The 27210-nt window shown below is 49.7% G+C and overlaps 1 protein-coding gene across 1 annotated transcript; it reads right to left on the bottom strand.

The window, feature by feature from the left end:
* Positions 1 to 1523: 1523 nt before the first annotated feature.
* Positions 1524 to 12165, bottom strand: LOC124511104 (cytochrome P450 2F5). The gene is made up of 9 exons (XM_047078014.1): positions 11974 to 12165; positions 11713 to 11875; positions 8830 to 8979; positions 6348 to 6508; positions 5835 to 6011; positions 5284 to 5425; positions 4260 to 4447; positions 3527 to 3668; positions 1524 to 1769 (listed from the first exon to the last, which is right to left on the bottom strand). The coding sequence occupies exons 1-9, from the start codon at positions 12163 to 12165 to the stop codon at positions 1588 to 1590; spliced, it is 1497 nt and encodes a 498-aa protein (XP_046933970.1). The 3' UTR covers positions 1524 to 1587.
* Positions 12166 to 27210: the final 15045 nt, after the last annotated feature.

The following is a 27210-nucleotide window of genomic DNA, read 5'->3' as shown; positions in this document are numbered from 1 at the left end:
CTTCACTGCCTCAGCCACCCAGGCGCCCCTCTATCTCTGTTTTAGCATCTCCTGTCTTCCTTCTCTCTGAGCATCTGTCCACTGTCTCTCTGTCTCACTCCTGGTCTTTGGTTTTCATGATCTCTCCCATCTGTCTCTGCATCTCTTGGTCTCTCCTGTCTCTCTCCAACTCTTTTTCAGTATTTCCATGTGTTTCTCTTTGCTGTTGTCTCACCATCTTTCTTTCTCGGGACCTCTGAGTCTCTCCCTCTCTCTCTCCACCTCTGTGTCCCTGCCTGGGCCCTTGGGGCAGACTCTTGTTGGCCTGTGGTGGGAACAGCATGGGGATTAAGGAGCCGACGCCTATGGGTGTGGGGACCGCCTATAAGTCTCAGCGGAGTGTGTTGTGTCCTAGCTTCTGGATGGCCTTGGGGAGGCCCCATTTAGGGTACGGTCACCTAAGCCACCTCCGCCCATGGCTGGGGGGCCACCGCCCCTCTGCCTCTGGCTCCTTGGAGCTTAAGATGCCTGCCTACTCATTGAGAAAAGCTTCTGTCAGCAGGATGTCAGCCTAACAAGCCCAGTCTCAGGTTGGGAGGCCCCATGCCTGGGACTGCTATCCCTACCCCAAAGGGATACATTGCAAGACAAGGGAACAGTCTTGCAGGCTTCCTGGTGCCTCCCTTCCCCCCTTCATTGCCCTTCTCTGGCTTTCTCTGGCCATTTCTGTTTCTTTCTTTGTCTCTCTCTCTCCTCTCTGTCTCCCCATTTCTCCGTCCCTGTACCCCTCTGCATTGCTCTGTGTCTCTGACTTGGGAGGTGGAGGGAGGGGACCAGCGTTGGAGTCTGCATCCTGATCCCAGCTCTGTCGCCCCCCGGCCGTGTGATCTTGGCCAAGGCATTTCATCTCTCTGAGTCTCTAAAAGTGTAACACGCTGCTTTGCCTCACAGGGAGATTTAAACGGGGCCTTAGAGTGAATAGGAAGCACTGTGTAAGTTTGAGTAATTGTTGTTTCCCAGTCTCTGTGTGTCTATCGCTCAGTCTCTCATGTTCTCCCTGCTTATATCTCCACCTTTGTACCGCATCTCTGGGCCGACCGCATCCTTATGTCTCTAGACTGCTGTCTTTTTCTCTGCCTGGGTTTCTCTGCCTCTGTGTCGTCAGGCCTCACAGCCCTTATTACCCTGGGAAACAATTTCTCCCAGTTTTTAGCCACTCTAAGGGTGACGGTAGAACCGGTCACTTTGGTGTCTCCTTTCTCTGCAGCCAGACATTCCTTCCCCCCATCCTGGGGGGCCGTCCTATAATTCAGCCCAGGTAGTTGGAATCTTTTACAATTTACTAGAAAATGATTCAAACGGCCCCCAAGAGGGCGCGCAATAGGAACGAGGCAAGCACTTCCCCTTGCCTTTGCGCTTCTCTGCTTCTGGGGGGCGCCGACCAGGTCGAGATGGGGGCGCGGACGGACCGGTAGGCGGCAGGCTCAGGTGCGGGGAAGCGAATGTGACAGCGAGAGGGATCACGGGCACAGTTGGAACGAGAAGAGGACGGCGCCAGCCCCACGGCGGGCCTCCCGGCTCCCTGGCGGATCTGGAAGGGCCGCGGCGTCAGCGCGCGCGCAGGCACACCTGGAAAGGCCGCGGTAAGTTGCCGAGCCCGGAGCTGAGCGGCGTCAGGTCGATGTCCTCGGGCGCCCCCAGCGGCTGCAGCGAGAAGTTCTGTAGGATGGCGGTGAGGTAGAGGAAGAGCTCCATGCGCGCCAGCGACTCGCCCAGGCACACTCGGCGACCTGCGGGGGTGGGGAGGTGGCCCAGGAGCGGTGAGATGAGACGGGGTGAGGGGCTCCGGTCCCAAATTCTCGGAGAAAAACATATGAAGCTAATGGTTGGAGACGTCACAGACCCACCCATCTAAAGATCTGTAAAGGTGCTTTTTTTTTTTTTTTTTTTTTTTTTTTTTTTATTTTTTTAAATTTTTTTTTTTTTCAACGTTTATTTATTTTTGGGACAGAGAGAGACAGAGCATGAACGGGGGAGGGGCAGAGAGAGAGGGAGACACAGAATCGGAAACAGGCTCCAGGCTCTGAGCCATCAGCCCAGAGCCTGACGCGGGGCTCGAACTCACGGACCGCGAGATCGTGACCCGGCTGAAGTCGGATGCTTAACCAACTGCGCCACCCAGGCGCCCCTGTAAAGGTGCTTTAAGTCCGGGACCAAAAAGGATCTGGCCGACGATACAAGGGCGAGTTCCCGGGTTCCAATCCCGACTCTGCAGTTACGAGTTCTGTGATCTTGGGCAAGCCAGTTTCTGGGTATGTAGAATGGGGATGATAAAAAGTGAAATGAGGGGCGCCTGGGTGGCTCAGTCGGTTGAGCGGCCACTTGGGCTCAGGTCATGATCTCGCGGTCCGTGAGTTCGAGGCCCGCGTCGGGCTCTGTGCTGACAGCTCAGAGCCTGGAGCCTGCTTCGGATTCTGTGTCTCCCTCTCTCTGACCCTCCCCCCCCTTCATGCTCTGTCTCTCTCTGTCTCAAAAATAAATAAACGTTAAAAAAAAAAGTGAAATGAAATAAAATGGGGATGATAATAGTACCTCATTAGAGTGTTGTGAATGGTAAATTCAGGTAAAGAAATGAGAATATGATGCCATGTAGGTCATTGCATGTCATAGGCTACTCTAGGCAGTATACTGATGTTAAGTTAATCCTCATAATAATTCCAAGAGGTGGGCCTTATCATTCTCCACTTTATAGACGTGGAAGTTGAGGCACAGAGAGGTGAAGTAACATATTCCAGGCCGTTATAGCTGGGGGATGACTGAGCTGGCGTCTGGCTGTAAAACCTAACTCTTAGCCACCACTCTAATAGGTCTTCTTAAAAGTTTTGCCTGGCACAGAGTAGACAATATGTAAGTGGCTTATTATTATTCCTCCTCCCTCCTTTTTATTTCTGCTACTGGGTTGAACAGGAAAGATGTTTTTTCGGCAGGATAAAGACCAAAGCCAAAGAAAACTAGAACTGCTCACCTGCGCCACCCAGTGGCTGACGGTGACCCCCTCCCAAGTTGAATTAATATCCTGCCTCCCCGCTTCCCTTCGCAAGGATTTTAGTCATTATCCGCCTATAGGAACAGAGTTCGGAGTGAGAACATGAGGATGCGGTGGGATGAAGAAGTGAGAGGGTTTGAGAGTGGAGTTAGGACGGAAGAAAAAAATAGGTGTCGGGGGGGGGGGGCGGTGGGGGGAGGGGGGCGGTGCGTCTGGGTGGCTGAGTCCGTGAAGCATCCGGCTCTTAATTTCGGCTCAGATCATGATCTGGGGGTTGGTGAGACTGAGTCCCAAGTCTGGCTCTGCTCTGGCAGAGGGGAGCCTGCTTAGGATTTTCTCTCACCTTCACTCCCTGCCCTTCCCCTGCTCGTGCCCTGTCTCTCTCTCTCTCAAAATAAAAAAAAATTAAAAAAAAAAAAAAAAAAGAAAAAAAAGGACTGAGGAATGTAGGTAGGAATATGGGGCCCCAAAGACCCTGACTCTTGCCCCTGTGGTTCTCACCGGCTGAGAAGGGCATGAAGGCAGGGCTCTTCTTGAAGGACTGATTGGCATCCAGAAAATGCTCAGGGTTGAATTCCTGGGGCGTCAGGAACTGGCTGGGATCATAGTGGACTGTATTAAGGAGGGTGATGACATCCGTGCCCTGTGTGAGTAGGGAGGCAGAATCAGTGGGGTAGAAAATCTGGGAGATTCTCAAGCTAAAACTTCTATTTGACCGGGCTGGAGGTCCCAGGGACTTGAGAAGGCGATGTGAAGCGTAGGACTCCATCAGGGATTCAGGAAATGTGTGTCACTGTCTGGGGTCCCAAGTGGGTGCTGGAAGCTGTGTGCACAGGGATGGGGGATACCTCCCCTTGTCAGAGCAGGTTTGGGGTTTCTGGGAAGAGGGAGAGGTCTCAGAACAGTGCTTAGGCACAGGGGACCCCCAGGATGAAGTCTTAGAGCCTGGGGATGCTGGAGAGGGGTTAGGGAACCTGTCATGGGGAAGAGATCTGGAGTTCAGGGTCAGGATCCAGTCCATTTCAGTACCGAATAGGGTCTTGGGAAGGGGCTGAGGCTCTGCATTTAAGAGCCTCAGATGTCTGTTGCTGGGGCTTGGGATGCCAGTCGCTAAGGCCCAGGGTACTGATTGCTAGGGCCTGGGATCCTCCTTGCTAGAGCCCCGGAAGCCATTAGCAAATCTGGGATGCCTCTTCTAGTGGGCCAGCTGTCCATTGCCAGATGCCCAGCACACCTTGGGTATCTGGAAGCCGCGAAAGGCTGTGTCCCGGGTGACGCGGTGCGGCAAGTTCATGGGGATGACGTCTGCGAAGCGCTGCACCTCGTGGATCACCGCATCTGTATAAGGCATGGCCGCTCGGTCCTCCAGCGCCGGCAGCCGCTCCCGTCCCACAACGCTGTCGATCTCCTCCTGTACGCGGGCTGCAGGTGGAGAGGGGAGCCTAGTCGGGGGTACCAGAGGGCTCGACTGGGCTGGGAAGAGGGGTATGCTTGTGTGGGCGGGGTCCAGCCCCTGCTTCCCAGTAGGAGGGCCGCTGCAGAGGTCCCTGTGGGGGTTAGCGGGGGCCACGGAGGGAAGGGTTGGTTTGAGAGTTGTAGGTGAGGACGAAAATTTGTTTGGTGCAAGGGCTCCTAGGGGCGGGGTTGGGCGGGAGGGGCTTAGGGGCTGCCTGGAGTCCAGGTCCCCGATGGGAGGACCTGGCCCGCTGGGGGGTGGGTCGAGTGGGTGAGCTGTGCGTAAGCTCCGAGAGATCCCGGATGCGGCAGGCGGCGTGGACCCTAATAGACTGTGCCGGAGGCCAGGGTTCCGGGATCTGCCCAGAGGCGGGGTTTGGGCGAGATGGGGTCGCAGACCGTGCTGTGTGGGCAGGTGGTCAGACTTTGTGGGTCAGACTGATGGTTCCTGGCTGGCCCTGCGGCTGAGGCTCAGGGCCAGGCTCTAGGCGGACTGGGAGATCCCGGCTCCGAGGCCGGACGCGTGCTGGGTGGTCAGGGTCAGAGGTGGGCCGCAAAGCAAGACCATGAGGGCGGGGTCCGGGGTCCGGCAAGCTGTGTGGACCGCGGGAACCGTGTGGGTGGGCTGGGCCTCCGTGTGGGTTTGTGGGTTTGGCTGTGGGTCCTGGGCGTAAGCCGGAGGATTGGGCTGTCTCGCATGCTGGGCGGGGCTTCGAGGCGAGCGAGCTGAGTGAGGCCCGTGGGGCACTCGTGCGGAGCGGGTGTGGCCCTTGGCGCTGTGGGCAGGCTTGGGGCGCGCGCACCTTGCACTTTTGGGTACTTCATGAGCACAAGGAAGGCGTGGCGCAGCGTGGTGCCCACGGTCTCGGTGCCCCCAAAGAGCAGGTTATGCGTGGTCATCAGCAGGGTATCCATGTGGAAGTGGCTGTGCGGGTCTTGCTTCTCCTGCGGAGGTTGAGGGGCGGGGATATGAGCCCGGGCCAGGAGATCCCGCCCGGACACTGACCACAGGCTCAGCTCTGCACAACTCCTGTTGGGTGTCAGCTCAGTCCCTCCTCTGTTTAACTTTCTTTCGGTCGGGGAAGCTGGGGAGTGCGTAAGGGCCGGCTAGAGAAAATCTCAGCCGCAGGGCCCACAATTAACAGAGCCTTAGGGACTTCTTAATGAGCTGTTAATCGGGGCGGGCCGTGGCCCCCAGTGGCTCTGGGCTCCCGCCGAGCAGAGCCGGGAGTTCTAACTGCACTTCCCGGGAGGCAGGGAGATCATTCTCAAACCCGCTCAACCCGGGATCCTCGTTGGCTTGAGGCTGGGGCAGCAGGTCAGATCAGGGATGAGACTTCCAGGCCGGGCTTACTTGTGCCATCTTGCTGAGGAAGCAATCGATGAAGTCGCGGGGAGAGCTGGGGTCGAGGGAGTCCTGGTGGTCGCGGACGCTGCGGGCGATGAGGTCCTTCATGCGCCCGAAGTTCCGGAAAAGGCGTCGGTGCGGCCCAGGTAACCAGTCCAGGACGCTTGGAAAGACGTTGTACAACTGGGGGTGGGGGGAGGGTCGGAGGGGTTTGGAGGATCAGGCAGTGTGTGGGGGGCAGAGGCCGGTGAGGTCAGGGCGGAGCAGGTAGGCACGGGCGGGCGGAGTCTTGAGGGTCAGTTAGGTTCTGGAGTGGCCGAGGTGGAGCGAGGACTCTGTGGCAACTTGGTGGAGAGAGTGACCTTAGGCTAGGCGGGGTGGGGCCAGACGGGAAAGGGGGGGCCAGACGGGAAAGGGCGGGGCCAGACAGGGTCAAGCGCACCTCTTCCCCGCCCGCTGTTTCCCCTATGTCCCAGGACGAACCCCAACCCTGTACCCCCGCCAACTAGGCCTCCTGACCTCTCCCCAGGGGGTGCTCATGATTTGGAAGTTGTCATTGATGAGGCGGATAATGGTGAGCAGACGTTCATCGTCGTAGTCAAAGCGGCTGCCGAAGATCACAGAGCAGATGATGTTCGACACTGAGCGGCTGAGCACGAACGTGGGGTCGAAGGGCTGGCCTGAGGGTCAGGGGCAGAATGAGTCAAGGGGCACGTTGTGCAACACACCGGATTCCTGAATGGCAGTACAACGAGGCAAGGTCACTTGGAGCACAAAACAAGTGCTCGTTGGCCACCCAGCATGCGTCATAAACAACCGCAAGAGTACCTGGCAACGCAGAACCCACAAGGCCCTGCGGCACATCCACACCACCACCAAGCAACGGAACAGGCTCCTCTTCGCCATCCGACCCACAGCACGCACCACGCAAGACAACACACGCAATAAACAACACAACACAATACTACGCCAGCGCCTGACAACACTACAGCCTCAGCCAGCAGTGACACAGCGACACAACCCCTAACACCCAGTGGTCTGACCACTGAAGGGATCACAGAAAATAGCCCATTGGCCATGCCACACAGCACGGCCCAGAAAACTGAGTCTGGAGGTAGATAGATACAGTTTGGACTTGGCCTTGGCTTCTTAATCTCTGTGTGACCTGGATAAACTGACTTCCCTTCTCTGAACCTCAGCTTTCTCGTCTGTAAAATGGGCTTGGTGACAGTCTTCTCCTCATGGGGCTGGTGGAAGGAGTTGGAAGGGTGGCTGGGTAAGGGCCTGGCCCATCCTGAGCCTGTATAAGCCGGGGTGCTGTGGTAGGCTGAATAATGCCCTGCCCCTCCCCAAATGTCCACGTCCTAATCTCTAAGAGCCTGTGAACCTGTGATTAAATTAAGGAGTTTGAGATGGGGAGATTATTCTCTGGCTTATCCGAGTGGATCTAATGTAATTACAATGGAGACGGAAGGGTCTGAGTAAGAAAAGGTGATGTGATGATGGAGAGGGAGAGCGAGGGAGGAGGGAGAGAGAGATAGAAATACAGATATTGGGAGATGCTGTGTTGCTGGCTTTGAAGAAGAGGGGAAGGGACCACGAGGTCAGGAACGTGGGTGGCCTCTAGAGGCTGGAAAAGGCAAGGAAATGGATTTTCCCCTAGAGTTTCCAGGAGTCAGCTCTGCCCACCCGTTTTAGTTTTAGACTTCGGATTCCAGAACTGTAAGAGAATAAATGTGTGCTGCTTTAAGTCACTAAGTTTGCGGCTTTTTTTTTTTTTTTTTTAAATAGCAGCTAACAGGAAACTAAGGCAGTTATTCCTTTACTTACATCCCATCATTCCAACCCTGCAGCATCATTTTTTTTTTTTTTTTCCTGTCAAAAGCCAGCAAGATTTGGAGATCAGGGTAGAGGGCTGTCTGCCTCTCTGTGTTTTAGTTTCTTCTCCTGTAAAATGGGGTTTAAAATAGGACTCCTGCTTAGGTTTGGGTGATTGTTCAAGGAGGTAATATACACGAAATTCTTGGAACAGTGCTGGCCCATGGTAGGCACCATGTAAGTGTCTTTATTCTTAACTCTTTTTTTTTTTTTTTCAAGGGTGGGCAGTTTTGAGCTGGGTTTTACACCCCAGCTCTGCCACTTCCTGGGCACATGACTTAACCTTTCTGGGCCTGAGGTTCATCACTTGTAATAGCTTCCTAGGGTTTCAGGGGACGTGGGATGTGTTCATATGTGTGAAGAGTTTAGTACAGCCCCTGGTCTCAGGAAGTACTCAGTAAACGGGCATTCATGTGCAAAGTGTGGACCTTGGTGTCGGCAAGAACCGGGTTTAAACCTTTGCTTCTCCACTGACTAGCTTGATCATTTCAAGACAGTTGGTTGATCTCTATGCCTCTGTTTCCTCCTCTGCAAAATGGATTGTTCTGAGGCTCCGGGGGCTTATGCACGAAAGTGTGCTTAACACAGGGCCCCCATAAGTGGTGTGGTGTCAAGAGTATCATCATCATGGGGCGCCTGGGGGGCTCAGTTGGTTGGGCGTCCGACTTTAGCTCAGGTCATGATTTCACAGTTTGTGAGTTCGAGCCCTGTGTCGGGCTCTGTGCTGACAGCTCAGAGCCTGGAGCCTGCTGTGGATTATGTGTCTCTTTCTCTCTCTGTCCCACCCCTGCTTGCGCTCTGTCTCTCTCAAAAATGAATAAATGTTAAAAAAAAAAAAGTATCATCATCATCATCATCACCATCCACCACAATGATACACACTGCATTCAGAATACCACGCAGGGACAGCACAACGGAACAACCACCACATAACCCGTCTTGCTGCCGCACCTCAAAGAACATAGCACCTGGAGCTGACCCACCTCCAGGGGGCACCACTCTCACTGTGGGCCAAGTGAGGAGCCTCCAGCAGTTTTAAGTTCACGCCCACACTCTCTGGCAGTCCTGATGACTAAGTAAGATGGATGTGAGTTAGGCGTATCAGCTGCGTTCGAGGACCAACCTTCAGTTTTCCGTAGCTCCGCCAGCAGGAAGCGGCCTTCCTCCAGGATCCGCTCCTCGATGCTCTTCTTACCCATCCCGAAGTTCCGCAGAATCTGGATGGAGAACCTCCTCAGGGCCTTCCACCGGTCCCCATTGGAGAAGGCGAGGCCTGGCGAGAAGGGGAGAGGCCAGCTCTACCGATGGCTTATTTCCAAGACCGTCGCCACCTGAGTCCCCTTTCCCGGTGTCTTCTGGGGGAGAGACTCAGAGTGTGGAATCTACCCCCTCCCAGGAAGCCCTTCCTAACCCTCCAGGCCAGGTCAGGTGCCTTCTCTGAGGTTCCCTAGGGCCATGGGCTTCCTCACCATAGTCCTGATCTCTCTGTTTCCCTCATCACAGACCTGATCACTCTAGACAATCACTGTCTGGCCGTGGGGCTATCTCCTTCTCTACGCTGTGAAGATGGGGGGTGGAGGGGCTGTCTTGGTCACCACCTTGTCCCTAGCATTGTCCAGCGCCGGCCTTACCACACAGGAGGTGCTGGTGATTGCTTATTAATTAATGAAAGCACAAATGAGGGAGAAAAGCAAGAGAAATAAACATTAGGACCTCGTCTAGGAACCTTCTTTCCCTGGACTCGGGGTCTTTGCACAGGCTAGTCCTTCCAGAACACTCTTCAACATCTGTCTGCTCCTGAATGGTGGTCCTCATCTTTTAAGTCTCAGCTTAGAGGTCCCTTCCTCCGCGATGCCCTTGCTGACCCTCCCTTGGCTGGCTCAGGCGCTTGCCGCTGGTCTCCTACAGCTCCCCATTCCAGCCCTGACTACGCTAGGTGGTCATAATTTGGTGATGGGGCTACAATAGGATAAGGTCTCCCGATGTGTTTGTCTCTGGTTTCCCTGGAGCAAGCAGAGAACTAGAAGCGAAAGAAGAAAAAACGACGCTGATTGCCTTGCACCGTCTGCCTTATCTCATTGACTTGGAGCAAACAGTTTTCTCATCCCAGCCAACTCAGGGTCAGAGAGAGGAAGCCACTTGTCCAAAGGCACACACCCAGGAAGCAGCAGAACCCTGTTGTTATCCTTTGTACTATGTAAGGAAGAACTAGTAACACATAAAATATATCCAGATGGTTTCTGTGTGGCAAGTAGAAAGAAACCGCTACTGTCTCCACTTCCTTGCACCTGGCGTACCTGGACGGGTGAGGTCATCAGACCAAGACCGGGAAGGGGACACGAAGGTGGAATGTGTACTCAATGTGCTGGGTTTTTTGTTTGTTTTAAAGCTTATTTTGAGAGAGAGGGAGAGGGAAGAGAGAGAGAGAGAGAGAGAGAAAGAGAGAGAGAGAGAGAGAGAGAGAGAGACTCCCAAGCAGGCTCCATATGCCATCAGCGCAGAGCCCCATGTGGGGCTTGATCTCACCAACAGTGAGATCATGACCTGAGCTGAAATCAAGAGCTGGATGCTTAATCCACTGAGCCACCCAGGTGCCCCTGTTCTTGCTTTCAACTAGAGCTCTTTGCTTCCAAATCCTGGAGCAGCTGGTACCCACCTAGTGAAGGGGACAGGAGGAGCCCCAGGGGTTCTTTAGGGGGAGAAGGATAGTTGAGGATGCAGGTCTCCAGGATCCTCATTTCAATCAGAGCAACTTTCTGCCAATCTTATCTCTTTCTCCCCCTCCCTTTCCCTTGTCATTTATTGGCTTTTTTCATGTCTTATGGCTTTCTCTGAATAAAAGATTTATGTTAAAAAAAAAAAAGAAGAAAGAAAGAAACAGGGTGCCTGGGTGGCTCAGTCGGTTAAGCGTCCAGATTTGGTTCCGATCATGATCTCATGGTTCATGGCTTTGAGCCCCGCGTTGGGCTCTGTGCTGATAGCTCGGAGCCTGGAGGCTGCTTTAGATTCTGTGTCTCCCTCTCCCTCTATCCCTCCCCTGCTCACACTCTGTCTCTTTCTCTCAAAAATAAAATAAACATTAAAAAAAATTTTAAGAAAAAAAAAAGAAAGAAAACCCGGAAGACTAGGTGATTTCCAAACCTAAGGAGGACAGGGTATTGAGATAGGAGAGGTTTGGAGTTGATGTGAGTTGTTGGCTAGGTGGGATGGACCTGGGTTTGGATTGGGATGGGATGACAATGGGGGAGGAGGAGGGATTATGGGGTTGATGATAAATTGAGGTTGCTGATGGGAATGGAGTTGTATAGAATGGAAAAGACTGGTAGATTGGGCTTGAGGTTAGCTTGGGGCTGGGTGGATATGTGCTGGGGTTAGTTTTGGTGATGGCGGTTTGATTAGGGTTGAAAATGAAACTGGGAATGAGCAACTTCAATGGGTGATTGGGATAGAAGATAGGGCTGGGGCTGGGGAGAAAAATAATGGTGGAGTTCAGTTTGATGGTCAAGATGGGGTTGATAACAGATTTTAATGTGGGGTTTGGGAGAGGGTTCATAATGGGAATGGAGGTTGGAGGGAGATGAAGTCAGTGTTGCAGGTAATGATGAAAGTTGAGGTTGGAATGGGGAACATGGAGGTAGGGTTGACGAGGACTGGCTTGAGGTGGACAATGTGGGCTGGGCCAGATAATTTGGCCACTTGACTGAGATGGAGATTTGATAATGTGGTTAGGCTAGAGATAGGGATTGGGATGAGAATGGGGCTGGAGTTGGACGCAGGTGGGGGATTGGTGTGGAAGTGCATTTCAAAATGGTGGTGGGATTTGGGGATGGGGAAGGTGGAACTGAGTCTACCTAGACTAGCACTGTCTGGCTCCATCCCAGCTGGTGTCATTGGTGAGATCGGTAGCCCTGAGTGTCACCAAAATTGGGAGGACAGTCCCCTACCCTTATCCCCTCCCTCAATGTGGAGTGAGCTGGAGAGGGGAGAAGATGGGGAGCAGGCTTACCATTGCCCTTAGTGAAGTTGAGAAAGGTGGGGTAGTCGCCACGGCCACTAAAATCGTCCCCTTGGTCCACAAGGGCCTCCTTCACGGTTTGGTACCCGCTGAGGACCACTACGCGTCTGGGCCCCAGGTACACTGTGTACACCGAGCCATAGACCTTGCTCAGCTGAGGGTAGGGAAACAGACGTCATGGGGGGGAGGGTCTGGGACCCTGGGACCCCTCCCCCTGTTCCTCCCTTCTCACCCAACCCTAGGTCCTTGCACCTTGGTAAGAGAAGTCAGCATGTCTTGGGAGCGCAGCTGCAGCAGGTTTCCCAGGAGTGGGAGAGGCCTAGGGCCTGGGGGCAGCTGGCTCTTGCCCCTTGAATTGAGCATCAGGAACACACAGGTGAGAGCCAGGAGCAGGAGCAAGATGGCTGTGCTCATACTGTCTATGGTGAAAGCAGCCGCAGACATCTGGGGAGCGAAGTGGGAGAGCATAGGACCCGCAGGGCCAGGGAGGGAGCAAGATCCCTTCACTCTGCAGCTCCTGGGACTTGCCTCCCCCACACCCTGGAAATGGGGGCAGAAGAAAAGAAGGAAGGAGGGGCACCTGGGTGTTTCGGCTGGTTAGACATTGGACTCTTGATTTCTGCTCAGGTCATGATCTCGTGGTTCCCTGAGTTTGAGCCCCGCCTTGGGATCCTCTCTCTCCCTATCTCTCTGCCCCTCCCCTGCTTGGGCTATCTCTCAAAATAAATAAATAAATAAATAAATAAACGTTAAAAAAAAAAAGAGAGAGAGAGAAGGGAGGAGATAGGCAGGGAGAGGGAACAACCAAGGCCTGAGGGGACAGAAGTGAGGGGTGGGGACAGAGAAGGAAAAAAAGGGCATGGAGACCAGGAGAAAACAGAGGCAGAGGCAGTCAAAATGCAGAGAGACCGACAGCAAGAGAGACGGCAACGGAACAGAGACCGATGGAGAGATGGAGACAGAGAGACAGAGATACACATGGAGATAATGAGGTATTTGGAAAAACCAAGTAAGATATCGGAATATCTATAGATGTCTCTCTGTCATCTGTCTGTCTGTCATCATCTGCCGTCTATCATGAGACTGACTCTCACGCAGAGAGTGATTAGAGATAGAGACACGCAAGGACAGAGACAGACAAATCAAAGCACAGAGCTAGAGACAGACAGAAGAGAGGCGGACAGACAGACACACACTTCCTGAGAGACTTAGAGATGGGCACTGAAAGGTAGAGAAAGGGCAAGAGAGAGACAGACAGACACACACACACACACACAGAACATTAGACAGACACCTAGAAACAGAGGCCAAGACAGACTGAGACAGAGAAGGGGGCAGAATCAGATAGAAAAGAATCAGGGGTTCTGACCCCATGGGCTCAGGGTTCATTCCACAGATGCCACCCGCTGGGTAAAGAAGCCAGTGATCAAGACCCAGTGCCCAGCCTACTGTGAGGTCTAAAACATTTGTCCTATGAATGAACAGAGCCAGAGAGAGCCCCAGAAACACAGGCCCAGAGACCCTGAGAACCCTCAGAAGAGGAAAAGGGAGATCCTGGCCAATCATAGTGACAAGGAAATGAAGCCGATGACCCCGCTCTTGAGAGCCACCCTCCTTCTCTGTGACCCGCACTTGGCCCTTTACCTGCTGAACTTCTAGGACGGCTGAGATATGATCTGCTCCAGGCGTGTGCCGTGTGGCTCTGTGGCCTGGGGAGAAGGGGGCTGCTCTTAAATCACCTCTGTCCACAGCCCATGCCCCTCCACACCCAGTTTTCCCAGTGACTTTTAATCCCTTTCACTTTTATACCTTACCTTGGGAGTGGCCCGGGCTTGCAGCCAGTTGGAGTGATGCCTTGGGTGGGTGCCATCCCTTGGGAACCCTCCACTGGCCTCTTTCGGGCTGACCTCAACACCCATTCCTGTGGTCAGTAGTGGCCGTTTTCCCTGGAGTGGGGCAAAATCTCCATTTGTTTGCCATTCGGAGCCCTGAGTCTGGTTTTGGGTTTGACCCGGGGTTTTGGGGCTGGGCAAAATGAGCCAGGGGTGGGCGCAGGGTCTCTTTGGTGTTTTAGGCACTTGGTTCTATTCATCTGGGGTCAAGTTCATTTCTGCCTGTGACTGCATGTGACCTCAGGCAAGTTCCTTTCTGTCCTGGGCTGGAGTTCTCCCATTCTCTGGAGCCTGTTCACAGCCCTCTGGCCATTCTCCGTCTCTTGTGGTTTGTCTCTGAGTTTCTGTATCTGTCTCACTTTGCTTCTGCCTCTGAATCTTTTTTGTCTCTCTTTATGTCTCTGTCTGTCTCATTCTCTCATCCTCTGCATTTCTGAGTCTCTGTCTGTCATCTCTGTTCTGTCTCTAATTCTCCCCGTGCCTTTTCTCTTTCTCTCTGTCTCTCTCTCCCTGTACATCTTTCTCAGCCACCATCTCCTCCTGTCTCCGAGCATCTCTCTTTCTGTCTCTGTCTCTTTCTCTTTCTCTTTCTCTTTCTGTCTCTTTCTCTTTCTGTCCCTTTCTCTTTCTGTCTCACACCTCCATGAGTCAGACTGCAGTGGGCAGGACTGAAGCAGGGGGAAGTTGGAGGAGGGTTTGGGAGGAGGGTTTGGGAGAAGGGTTTGGGAGAAGTGGAGGAGAAAGGACCTCAGGTTTGGGTATTTTTTTGGTTTTGTTTAAAAAATTTTTAACATTTATTTATTTTTGAGAGAGACAGAGAAAGAGAGAGAGACAGAAAGAGAGAGAGAGACAGAGCATGAGCAGGGGAGGGGCAGAGAGAGAGAGGGAGACAGAGAATCTGAAGCAGGCTCCAGGCTCTGAGCTGTCAGCACAGAGCCAGATGCGGGGCTCAAACTCACGAACCGGGAGATCATGACCTGAGCCGAAGTCAGACACTTACCAACTGAGCCACCCAGGCACCCCTTGTTTTTTTTTTTTTTCCCTTTTTAAAGATTTTATTTTTAAGTAATCTCTACACCCAATGTGGGGCTCAAACTCACAACCCTGAGATCAAGAGTTGCACACTCCACTGACCGAGCCAGCTAGGTGCTGTCAGATCTCAGATCTGAATGATTCCCCTGCTGCCTTCTGCCCACATAGTCTTCCCGCTATTCTCCTCAGCCCCCACCAGCTATGTCTGCTCTGGGCACCTGCCCCAGTAACTGGCCAGATCAGAAGGGCAGGTTTCAAAAACATGGAGTGAGCCTAGGACTCTAGTGGCAGAAGATAGGACGGGAGAGAGAGCCCCTGAGGTCAAGGGCCTGGGAGGCCAGGTGGAGCTGTGGGTGCCCCCACAGGTGTGTGGGTATACACCATGTTCACCTTTCCCATGGAGGTGGGGGAGGAAGTGCTTGAAGGTCCTGGGGAACTTGACACCCCAGGTCTCAGGCACATGGCCGGGATGAGGGCGGGGCCCATGCTGTTGTTTAAATCTCAGAAAGGTGGGTTAGGGCAGGTCCTGGAAGAAGGCTTAATTATGAGATTATATATCTCTAGTTTCCCTTGGCATCTACACCTACTTCTGGGGGAGGAGGCAGGACTGGATCCATCTGAAGCCCATAACTGACCCTAGAACTGGTTTGAGAGAGTCCCAATGGGACTGCCTCACTAGGGAACGTGGCCTTCATGAGGAGAGCTTTTAAGGGGCTTTGAGTTCTTCTTGCAGCCTGACTTGCTTTCCTTGCTACAGAGGAAATGTGGGGGTAGGAAGGGATGTATTGTAGGGTTTCTCAACCTTGGCACTGTTGATGTTCGGATGAGATAATTCTTTGTGTGTGTGTGTGTGTGTGTGTGTGTGTGTGTGTGTGGGTATACTGTGGTGGTAGGATGTTTAGCCATATGTCCTGTCTCTACCCATCGCTCTGATGCTGAAACTGAGGTTAGAGGTTGACCTCTGTGGAAGCTCAACAGTTCTAAGAGGTTCCAGAAGTGGCCTTTCATTCTGCCTATAAGCCATTCTACCTTAAAGGGGGTTCAGGGGAAGGTTACACAGGAGGGGTCAATAAATATGACTCAGAAGAGCTGTGGTTTAGGGTAATTAATGAAGGAAATGATGTTAAAGGGTTTCAGAATTCCCTTTCATTATCTGATCAAAAGCTTTCATGCAGTGGAAAGACACCGAGGAAGATAAAAAATGGCAGATATTTGAAGAGTCTTTTATAAAATCATATATTTGGGGCACCTGGGTGGCTCAGTCTGACTCCTGATTCAGCTCAGTTCAGGATCTGATCTCATGGTTGTGGGATCAAGCCCTGCATCCGGCTCCGTGCTGGGCATGGAGCCTGCTTGGGATTCTTTCTCTCCATCTCCCTCTGCCCCTCCCCTGCTCCTTCTCTAAACAAACAAACAAACAAACAAACAAACAAACAAACAAACAAATAAATTTGAAATGCTTTCAGAAGTGTAGAGACGTTGCAGAGAGTACAAAGATATTTTGCTTCCCCTTCACCTAGCTTCCCCTCATGAGAACCTCTTGCAAGATCATGATACGATGAACACAACTAAGAAATTAACAGAGGCACCTGGGTGGCTCAGTAGGTTAAGCATCCAACTTCGGCTCAGGTCATGATCTCACGGTTGGTGGGTTTGAGCCCCGCATCGGGCTTTGTGCTGATAGCTCGGACCCTGGAGCCTGTTTTGGATTCTGTGTCTTCCTCTCTCTCTGACCCTCCCCTGTTCATGCTCTGTCTCTCTCTGTATCAAAAATAAATAAATGTTAAAAAAAATTAAAAAAATTAAATTAAATTAAAAAGAAATTGGCATTGGTACAACACTACTGGCTACAGACTGTATTTCAGTTTATGTTTTTCCATGAGTGGCCTTTTTCTCTTCCAATATTTCATCTAGAACTTCACATTGTGTTTAGTTTTTTGTGTCTTCTGAGGCTCCTCCAATTTATGAATATTTATAAATTCCCCATTGTGTATTCTTAGAATGCAGATTTTTTGAGGTTTACTTATTTATTTAGGCAATCTCTGCACTCAACGTGGGGCTCGAACTCATGACCCCAAGATCAAGAGTTGCATGCTACCGTGCCACTCCCTCCCCCGACCAAGCCAGACAGGCATCCCCTTAGAATGTAGATTTTTTTTAAAAAATTTTGTTTTACATGGTTTTAGAAGAGGACTTGAGTCAACCAACTGCTTATCTCATAATCAGATCCCCTCATTTTCTGATTCCTTTGAAAATCCAGGGCTGTGTCCTTTGGGAGTCCCCCGTCCTTACTCCCTGACACCCAGCATCCAGGATGGATGTCATACTGGATGACGGTTATGTCAATTCCTCAGCCTTTCATGACCTTGATACTTGAAAAAAGTACCAGTACCTGGTCAGTTAATTTGCAGAATGTGCCTCCCATTCTTTCAGGAAGAGCCGGGGGAGATGTTGGGCCTCACATCTACAAAGTCATCAGCTGCAGAGAATGGAGATGAAGGGCAGCAGACAGAGGGGTAAACAATAGGACTGAACGTTTCAGTAGGAAATTTTTTTTAATGTTTATTTATTTTTGAGACAGAGAGAGACACAGCATGAGCAGGGAAGGGGCAAAGAGAGAGGGAGACACAGAATGTGAAGCAGGCTCCAGGCTCTGAGCTGTCAGCACAGAGCCCGACACGGGGCTCGAACTCACGAACTGTGAGATCGTGACCTGAGCCGAAGTCGGACGCTTAACCGATTGAGCCACCCAGGCGCCCCCTGTAGGAAATTTTTTGTAACTGCCTGGTGTGGGCCCTCACCAACAACCTTGACTGTCAGAAACTACTGGGTGATTGTGAACTACTAGAGCTGCTGAATGAATAAATGAATGAACCAAGTTTCCTGTCTTATGCTCTCACCTCTAGCTTGGAGGTCAAGGAATAGGGAGAGTTTGGGGAGAGATGTCCTGGCTCAAGTGTCACCATCCCGTGCTGGAAGGGAACTCCTCACAGACCCCGAGCTCCTCTGCAATGTCAATGAGACTTGTTTTTCCTTTTTCAGAACCTGGTACCTGGACAGCACCATTCAGCGTTGGAAACCCAGGTGGGCTGCTGTGCTCAGGGGCCACACTGGATTGTTGTGTTGGGGAGTGTGATGGGGACTCCCAAAGGATACACTCTGGCTTTTCAAAGGAATCAGAAATTGGGAGGATTTGGTTATGAGATAAGTGTCTTCTAATACCATGTGAAACAAGATTTTGAAAAAAATATGCATTCTGAGAATATAAATGGTGAAAAGACAGTCTCTTCAATAAATGGTGCTGGGACAACTGGACAGATACATGCAGAAGAATGAAAATGGACCATTTTCTCACACCATACACAAAAATAAACTCAAAGTGGATTTTTTTAAAGTTTATTTCTTTTTGGGGCAGAGAGAGACAGAGCATGAATGGGGGAGGGTCAGAAAGAGAAGGAGACACAGAATCTGAAACAGGCTCCAGGCTCCGAGCTGTCAGCACAGAGCCCAACGCGGGGCTGGAACTCACGGACCGCGAGATCATGACCTGAGCCGAAGTCGGACGCTCAACTGACTGAGCCACCCAGGTGCCCCTCAAAATGGATTAAAGACCTAAATGTGAGGCCTGAAACCATAAAACTCCTAGAAGAAAACATAGGCAGTAATCTCTTTGATATCTGCCTTAGCAGTATTTTTCTGGCTATATCTCCTCAGACAAGGGAAACAAAAGCAAAAATAAGCTATTGAGACTACCAAAATAAAAAGCTTTTGTACAGTGAAGGAAACCATCAACAAAACAAAAAGGCATCTGGGAAAACATATTTACAAATGATATATCCAATAAGGGGTTAATATCTAAAATATATAAAGTACTTATACAACTGAACACTAAAAAAGCAGACAATCTGATAAAAAATGGGCAGAGGACCTGACTAGGCATTTTTCCAAATAAGACATACAGATGGCTAATAGACACATGAAAAGATGCTCAACATCACTCATCATCAGGGAAATGCAAATCAAAACCACAATGAAGGAAGCCTGGCTGGCTTAGTCAGAAGAGCGTATGACTCTTGATGGAGGGATTGTGAGTTCAAGCCCCATGCTGGGTGTAGAGATTACTTAAAATAAATAAAACTTAAAAAAAAAACATAGTGAGATATCACCTTACACCTGTCAGAATGGCTAGTATCAAAAAGATAAGAAATAACAAGTGTTGGGGAGGATGTGGAGAGAAAGGAACCCTTATGCACTGTTAGTGGGAATGAAACTTGGTGCAACCACTGTGGAAAACAGTATGGAGGTTTCTCAAAAGATTAAAAATCGAGTTACCATATGATCCTGCAATTCCAGGGCTGACTATTTACCCACCGAAAATGAAAACACTAATTTGAAAAGGTATATGCCCCCCTACATTTATTGCAGCATTATTTACAATAGCCAACATTTGGAAGCAACCCAAGTGTCCATCCATAGATGAATGGGTAGAGAAGTTGTGTATACACGTGTGCACGTGCGTGCACGCACACACACACACACACACACACACAATGGGATATTACTCAGCTATAAAAAAGAATGGGGTCTTGCCATTTGTGACAACATGGATAGACCCAAAGTCTATCTGTCTGAAATGCATCAGACAGAAAGACAAATACCATGTGATTTCATTTATATGTGGACTCTAAAAAACATAACAAACAAAAAAGAGAAATCGACCCATAAATCTGAAGAACAAACTGATGGTTGCCAGAGCAGAGGGGGTAGGGGGCATGAGCAAAATGGGTGAAGGGGAGTGGGAGGTACAGGCTTCCAGTTATTAGCCACGGGGATGAAATATAGGGAATATAGTCAATGGTATCATAATAGTGTCATCGCGTTGTTCGGTGACAGATGGTAGCTACACTTGTGATGAGCATAGCATGTCGTATAGAGTTGTCCAGTCACTATGTTGTACGCCTGAAACTAATGTAACATTGTGTGCCAACTAGACTTCAATTAAAAAAATAATCTACATGCTGGGTGTAGTTCCACAGACTGCCTTCTCTGTTCTTCAAACTCATCTACATGGCTCACTCCTTCACTGCATTCAGATCTCGAAGCGAATTCTCGTCCTCACGGTTGCTTTCATTGACCACCTTATGGGAAACAGCCACCTCCACTCCTCTGCAGCCATTAATTGCTATATTTTTTTGAGGTGCTCACTGCTCCCTGACCTTAGAATGTATGTGTGCTGGGGCGCCTGGGTGGCTCAGTTGGTTAAGCATCCGACTCTCAATTTCAGCTCAGGTCATGATCTCAGAGTTCGTGGGTTCGAGCCCCGCATTGGGCTCTGTGCTGACAGTGCGGAGCCTGCTTGGGATTCTCTCTCTCTCCCTCTCTCTCTGCCCCTCCCCTGCTTGCTTCCTCTGTCTCTCAAAATAAATACACTTAAAAAAAAAAGACCTATGTGTGTTTGTCTATTTACAGCCTCTCTGCCCTCCTAGAAAGTAACAAGAGGGCAGGACTTGAACTGTCTGTTTGCTACTACATCCACAGTGCTTGCCTCATAGTAGGTGCTCAAGGAACGTTTAGTGAATCAACAGTCATTGCAGAGGGGTTGACTCTGGAATCAGACAGACCTTGTCCTTTCTGTGTGTCCTGGATAAGTGAGCCACAGTGACCTCGTCTGCCAAGTGGGGGTATTGGTTTCTGCACCGCCCGGCTGTTGAGAGAGTGCTGTGAACTCAAGCATGTCATATGCTTAGCAGAGCACCTGACCATGTAAATACCTGGTACCTGAGAACTGTTATTATTATTATTTTTTAATGTTTATTCTTGAGAGAGAGAGAGAGAGAGAGAGAGAGAGAGAGACAGAGCATGAACGGGCGAGGAGCAGGGAGAGAGAGGGAGACACAGAATTGGAAGCAGCCTCCAGGCTCTGAGCTGTCAGCACAGACCCTGACACGGGGCTTGAACCCAGAAGCCGTGAGATCATGACCTGAGATGAAGTCGGACACTTAACTGACTGAGCCACCCAGGTGCCCCTAATCTGAGAATTGTTTTTAATGTCCCTCCCTGGCCTCCCAAAGCCCAGGTAATGGCAGCCTGATATCTTCTTCCCAGGTGGGGCACTGATGAAAATGGGGGGAGAATCCCGAACAAGAGGTTGTGTGTGACAGTGTCAGCTTGTGGCCCTGGGGCTGGGTTGTGCCCTGGTCCTGACCCTTTCTTTCTTTCTTTCTTTATATATATATATATATATATATATATATATATATATATATATATATTTAATGTTTATTCATTTGTGAAAGACAGAGAGTGAGTGGGGGAGGGGCAGAGAGAGAGAAGGAGACACAGAATCCAAAGCAGGCTCCAGGCTCTGAGCTGTTAGCACAGAGCCCGACATGGGGCTTGAACTCACTAACCGTGAGATCGTGACCTGAGCTGAAGCCAGACGCTTAACCGATGGAGCCACCCAGGCGCTCCCCGATCCTTTCCTCTGAGTCAGTGGCAGGTAAGGGAAAGGGGTGGTGGAGTAAAATGAAAGTTCCTGTTCTCCCAAGGGCGTGTCCGGCTCTGAGAGCCCCTTGCCATCCCAGGAAAGGTGTAGAAGGGGTCTGAATCATTGCATTCTAGAAGCTGAGAATCCCAAACCCACTCTATTAACAGTAATACCTGGATCCCTGCAGAAGTGAGAGAAGACATTGCTCCCACTTCCACCAGATCCTTTGCTGAGACTACTTCCTGTCTGTGTCCATGCCGGAATGCTTGGTGGCACTCTCTTCTCCTCAGTTCCTGGGCACAAGGCACTCCCTGCAGAGAAGAACACTCACATCCCCACAGAGCTTTCTCCATTTCAACCCTGGGGACCCAGAGACACTCCCACTCCTTATCCCTTCAGCCTCTCTTTGGCATGCAAAGGGTTCAGGGCAGTGGGAACGTGGTTTCCTTATTCAGCCACAGACCCGGAGAGGTGACCTGGGATTCGAAGAAAAGATGGGGGAGCTGACGAAGTAAAGACGGACTTAAGGACCTGGGGCTTTGACTGGAGCAGAAGGGGACGAACCCTCTCTCCTCCCATGGGCACCTCAGTGCTGGGGTGAGAACACAGGCATTGACCAGTTCCCTTAATAGCGGCTGGTTAGGAGGATAAGCAAAGGGGACACTGGGTAGAGGGCACACATGGAAGAAAGGTACAGGCTGAATCAAACAATCACAGACGTTCCATATTTGTGGGACAGACAACAGGCCGGGGGTGGGGGGAACACTTGAAGGGCTTCAAGGAAAGGCTGGCTTTAGAGGAGAAAATAGCGAGACACTACAAGCACAGGAGCTCCGGAGTAGAGCTTTCAGGGAAGAAGGGGCAACAGAGAAACACAGCTGGAAGACATTGGGAAAGGAGTTATCACATGGGGTGCAGTGTGGGAGTCAGGCAAAGACACACTCCTGGGGGCAGAAGATCCCAGAGGTGAGAGTGACAGACAGAGAAGGTCAGGAGGACTGTCCTATTTGTCTCCTGGGCTGGTGGCAGCTTCCTATTTTAGATGGGACACCTGCTGTCAGCCCCAGTCCCCTTCCAGCCCAAATCACTTGCTGGTGACCTGTCAGTCTCCTGGAGTGGGGGAGCATTTGAGTGTAGGGGAAGGTGGGAATTAAAGGGCATTTAATGCCAGGCTGAGGAGCTCAGACTGTTTCCTAGATCCTGGAACAGGGTTTCTGAGTGATGAGTCCCATCACACATGATGCTTGACTCTCAATTTACTGAAGACGAGTTTAAGAACATCTTGGCTGTGGGACACCTGGGTGGCTCTGTCTGTTAAGTCTCCGACTTTGGCTCAGGTCATGATCTCACGGTTTGTGGGGGGTTCAAGCCCTGCAGTCAGGCTCTGTGCTGATAGTGCAGAGCCTGCTTGGGATTCTCTCTCCTCTCTCTCTGCCCCTCCCCCATTCGCACTTTTTCTCTCTCTCTCGCTAAATAAACTTAAAAAAAAAAAAAAAAGAACCTCCTGGCTGAGTGGTGCAATAGGGGAGGGACAGCCCCTCCCTCTGGACTGGTCTGACCTGGTCTCCATGATAGAGGACACAGTCACTTTCTACCTGTATCACCCTACACCGCTCTTCCTGCCTCTAGTCCCCACCTCCTCGATGGAGCCAGAGCAATCTTTCTCAATATCTCCATGTCTTCAGTTCATTCATTATCAAGTCAGCAAATATTAATCAAACACCGACTAGATGTAGGCACCGAGATACAGAAAAGAATAAAACAGACAAAAATGCCCTGCTCTCACGGAGTTGACATTTTAGCTGGGGCACCTGCTGGGCTCAGCTGTGAGCGCTTCTCCAGGGTGGATCGCTGGGGGTGGAACTGCTGGCTTGGACTTGGCATTGACAAACTGCTGTGCAAAGCAGTTGAACCAATTTATACTCCCATGGCCAGTGTATAAAGAATCCTGTATTGCCATTCAATACTCAGTGTTGTCAGTTATGGAATTTTGCTAATCCAGTGAGTGTGAAATTCTATCTTGCTTTCATTTACTTTTCTCCAAGTGGCGCTGAGTTGAGAATGTGTGTCGGCCATTCAATTTCCTCCACGGCAGACTGCCTCTGAATATCCTTTGGAGTTTTCCTTATTGGTTTATAGGAGTTTATTGTTTAGTCTGATCACTAATTCTTTTTTTTTTTTAATTTTTTTTTCAACGCTTTTTATTTATTTTTGGGACAGAGAGAGACAGAGCATGAACGGGGGGAGGGGCAGAGAGAGAGGGAGACACAGAATCGGAAACAGGCTCCAGGCTCCGAGCCATCAGCCCAGAGCCTGACGCGGGGCTCGAACTCCCGCACCGCCAGATCGTGACCTGGCTGAAGTCGGACGCTTAACCGACTGCGCCACCCAGGCGCCCCTCTTTTTTTTTTTTTTTTAACGTTTATTTACTTTTGAGAAAGAGAGAGAGAATGTGAGAGGGAGAGGGCATAGAGAGAGACACACACAGAATTGGAAGCAGGCTTCAGGCTCTCAGCTGTCAGCACAGAGCCTGATGCGAGGCTCAAACTCACAACCTTAGTTGAAGTCAGACGCCCAACCGACTGAGCCACCCAGGCACCCCAAATATTAGAACATTTTTATTTTTGGGGCACCTGGGTGGCTCAATCAGTTAAGCATTTGACTTCGGCTCAGGTCATGATCTCATGGTTCATGGGTTCAAGCCTCACATTGGGCTCTGTGCTGACAGCTTAGAGCCTGGAGCCTGCTTTGGATTCTGTCTCTCTCTCTTTGCCCCTCTCCTGCTCATGCTCTGTCTGTCTCTCTCTCTCAAAAATAAACACTAAAAAGAAGAACATTTTTATTTTTAAGGGACTATGATTCTGTGTATAATGATTGCAATATTTCAAGTATTTGGTACTGAGACCATAGTTCCCAGATTTCATGAATCTTTATGCCATACATTGAAGATTGTGTGAGTCAAGGTTTTCAGCCATCTCCCAAGAGTCAGTGCATGTGGATGGTTATGGTCTGAACAAGCACTTGTTAAAGTCCTTGTTATGAAACAAGACACGTGGATTTGGAGTTTGCTCCCATCACCCCCCTCCACCCCCACCCACCATGGAAAGCATCTGAAATTGGAACCTAAGCTGTTCACACAAATCTGAACATGTTTGGACTTGGACAACTATGGTGTATTATGAAACATGCAGAGCTCTGGAGGTTAAGTTACTTCACACTTGATCTTTCTTTTTGCCTGTGTGTAGAATACAAAAGGGCAAGAAAGAGCCAAAGAGATCTGGTTCAAGTCTGGGTACTGCTACTTTTTAGCTGTGTAATTGTGGGTATGTTGTTCAATGGCTCTGAGACTTAATGTCCTCACCAGCAAAATGAGAATAATAATAATAAGGAATCAAGGGCTCTAAAAATCATCAATTTGCCTGCCCAAGCATGCTGTATTTTGCTATCCCAACTCAGTTTCCCCAGCATAGCACTCGTGCCATCTCAGAAATTTCCCACCCAAGTTTGGTAAAATCCAACCCTTTCCTTATGCAAGGAAACAGTGGTGCCTTGGCACATTATCCTCAAGTCAGAAAGCTGCCCCACCATATTCTCCCAGCCCCTGATATTTATATTTCCTTCACCCAACTACCAAATTGCATATGGTTCTTTTTCTCTCAACCAGGACCTTAGTTGGTGGGGCCACTTACAAGTGATATGACCCAGATTTTTGTATCTGAATTACCTAAATCTTCCATAGCTCTATTTTTTTTTTTTGCAGTTGTTGTAATTTTCCACTAACGTTTCCTATATTGGACATAGAAGTCCTGAGAGGTACCCAGAGACTCATCTAAGTGCTAGATATATTTTTTCATGCCCCGCTTATATATCAGCAATCCAATTTTTCCTTCCTAATCAGGATCGCCCGCTCCTTCTAAGAGTGTTTCTTTGCCCATTGGTACCATAGGATGAGAAGACCAAAATGTTGAGATGCAATCTCAACCTCCCCTTCAATTGAACCAATGTCAGGTACTCTGTTGAAAGCTCTCCTCCTTTCAGGTAAGACCTCCCAAACTGCAGAGCTTAAAACTGCAGGGAAAAGACGCTACAGGTGAGTTATTAATGAAAGGCACCATGCCCCATGCCACCACTGATTCTTGAATCCTGTGGGAGAAATAAAATCATGTGTCAGTCACTTATTCAAAGTATCAACAGCATTATGTAAAAGAGAACAGGTTTTTCAGGGTGTGGCATTCCAACTGACATTGTAACTGAGTCTTTAAAGTTTTTAGAAGGTTTTTCTGCCATTCTCTGAGGCTAAGTCCTTCTGGGTAATGAAATATATTGTAAAACCAGTGAATTCTATGGACTAGAATACATTGCCACACTTCCTTTCCTATAAAATGAGTTCCTTGATCAGAAGCAATATTTTATAGTATGTTACAATTGTCAGTAATGCCTTCTTTAAGTCAGTGGATGTCAATGCAGATATATTATGGTCAAGGAAGGTAAATCCATATGCCAAATAGGTGTCTATTTCAATAAGGAAATATAGCTTCCCTCTTCATGATGAAAGGATTCAATGTAATCAATCCACTGAATTGCTAGCTGGTATCCCCTGAATGATGATCCTACATCAGAGGCTCAGCTTTGGTCTCTGCTGGTGGCAGGCTAGGCTCTCAGCATTGGAGATAATGAGGTTAGCCTTGTTGGGATTAGATCTGTGTTGTTCAGTTCATGCATAGCCCTCCCACTGACACTGTTCTGTATATGGGCCTATTGAGGAAACACTTAGGTGGCTGGAGGTAGAGGCTGAGTGAAATCCACATGCCATGAAATCATGCTATACATCTGAGCCCAAACTCTGCATTGGATGTGCTTTACTGAGAATTCATATCAGAAAAAAAAAAAACACCCCCAAACTTCCTATTCTAAGGCCATTCTGAGAGGTCTGTCCAAACACCTCTTCCCTGGATCTGCTTTTCATCAGTCTTCTTCTAATCTTTTTCTTTCAAAGTCCCTGAGCATTTGGCTTCCCACGAGTTACTATATATTCATACTTTCGGCCCTCTCTCAGTCAGGTCAATGTGGACCATCAAATACACTCGTCAAAGTTCTTACTCCTTCACTTTCTTTGAGGAAGGAATGTAATGAATTTAATGAATTTTAATGCTCCATCAGCCCATTTCCACTTGGTGTCAGTATGACTTAGAAACATACATAAATCAGGCCCACGGTTGTTTCTGTTTTGTTTTGTTTTGTTTTTGTCTTTTATCAGTCGATCATAAGAATCTTCTCCATGAAGCCAAGGTTGGAGATGGAAAGAGAGGACAATACATCAGGAGCTGGTGTGAACCAAACCTGAGCCAACTTCTCACACAACTACCTTGACAATAGATTATTGCTACAGACATCCAACTTTATGGCTTGGCAAATAAGAGAATTCTCAGCTCATGACAGTACAGATTGTGTGGTCGTTTAATGTTCCACAATGAGGCCTTCAGTCTCTGCTAAGGGACACTAGCAAGCTAGGAACTGTTTCTCTGGGGAATAAATCTGCTAATTCCTCCTAGTGGATTCTTTGAGGACAGGTTTCTTTATGAATTATCTCTGGTCCAAGGAGGAGCCCAGTCTAGAGAGACAGTGTAAGATAGTGAGTAAGAGTCTTAGTTTTGCATCTAGACTGCCTTGGTTCAAACGCCCAATTCCCTGTTTACTCCCTCTGTGAGTTTAAGAAAATCATGGAAGTCTTGCTTTTTCGCTTTGTAAAATGAACATAAACCAGCGGTGTGTTGGAACTGGCCAGTACCAACTCACAAGAGCCACCAGGCATCTCTTCTCAATCCCACTGTTTAGTGACTTTATGTTGAGTTGATAGCTTGAAATCAGCTCTAAGTTAGAGGATACCCCCCACCCCTACTGCTGCAAGTCAGCTGTTAGATACTTCCCATTATACCACTGATATTGTCCCTTCCTCCCAAATTTGTTGTAAAGACATGGTGACACCATGCAAGAGAAATGGTTATTATGTCTACCAAAATGCTCAATAAATGTTAAGTAATCATTATTTTCATATGGGTAAGACAAAATAGACCCTCA

This window comes from Lynx rufus, unplaced genomic scaffold, assembly GCF_022079265.1.
Source record: "Lynx rufus isolate CCGP_SWC_20201006 ecotype Redwood Valley unplaced genomic scaffold, mLynRuf1.p SCAF_16, whole genome shotgun sequence".
Lineage (NCBI taxonomy): Eukaryota > Metazoa > Chordata > Mammalia > Carnivora > Felidae > Lynx > Lynx rufus.
Note: the sequence above shows the minus strand (reverse complement) of the source record. Positions and strands in the feature narration are given on the sequence as shown.

What these genes read in the sequence shown, in the direction of transcription:
- LOC124511104 (XM_047078014.1), bottom strand. Translation starts at nt 12,165, where the DNA reads ATGTCTGCGGCTGCTTTCACCATAGACAGTATGAGCACAGCCATCTTG. An exon ending in GGAGCTACGGAAAACTGAAG is followed by an intron (nt 6,509 to 8,829) that starts GTTGGTCCTCGA and finishes CCTGACCCTCAG; the next exon opens with GCCAGCCCTTCGACCCCACG. An exon ending in TCCTCAGCAAGATGGCACAA is followed by an intron (nt 5,426 to 5,834) that starts GTAAGCCCGGCC and finishes CAACCTCCGCAG; the next exon opens with GAGAAGCAAGACCCGCACAG.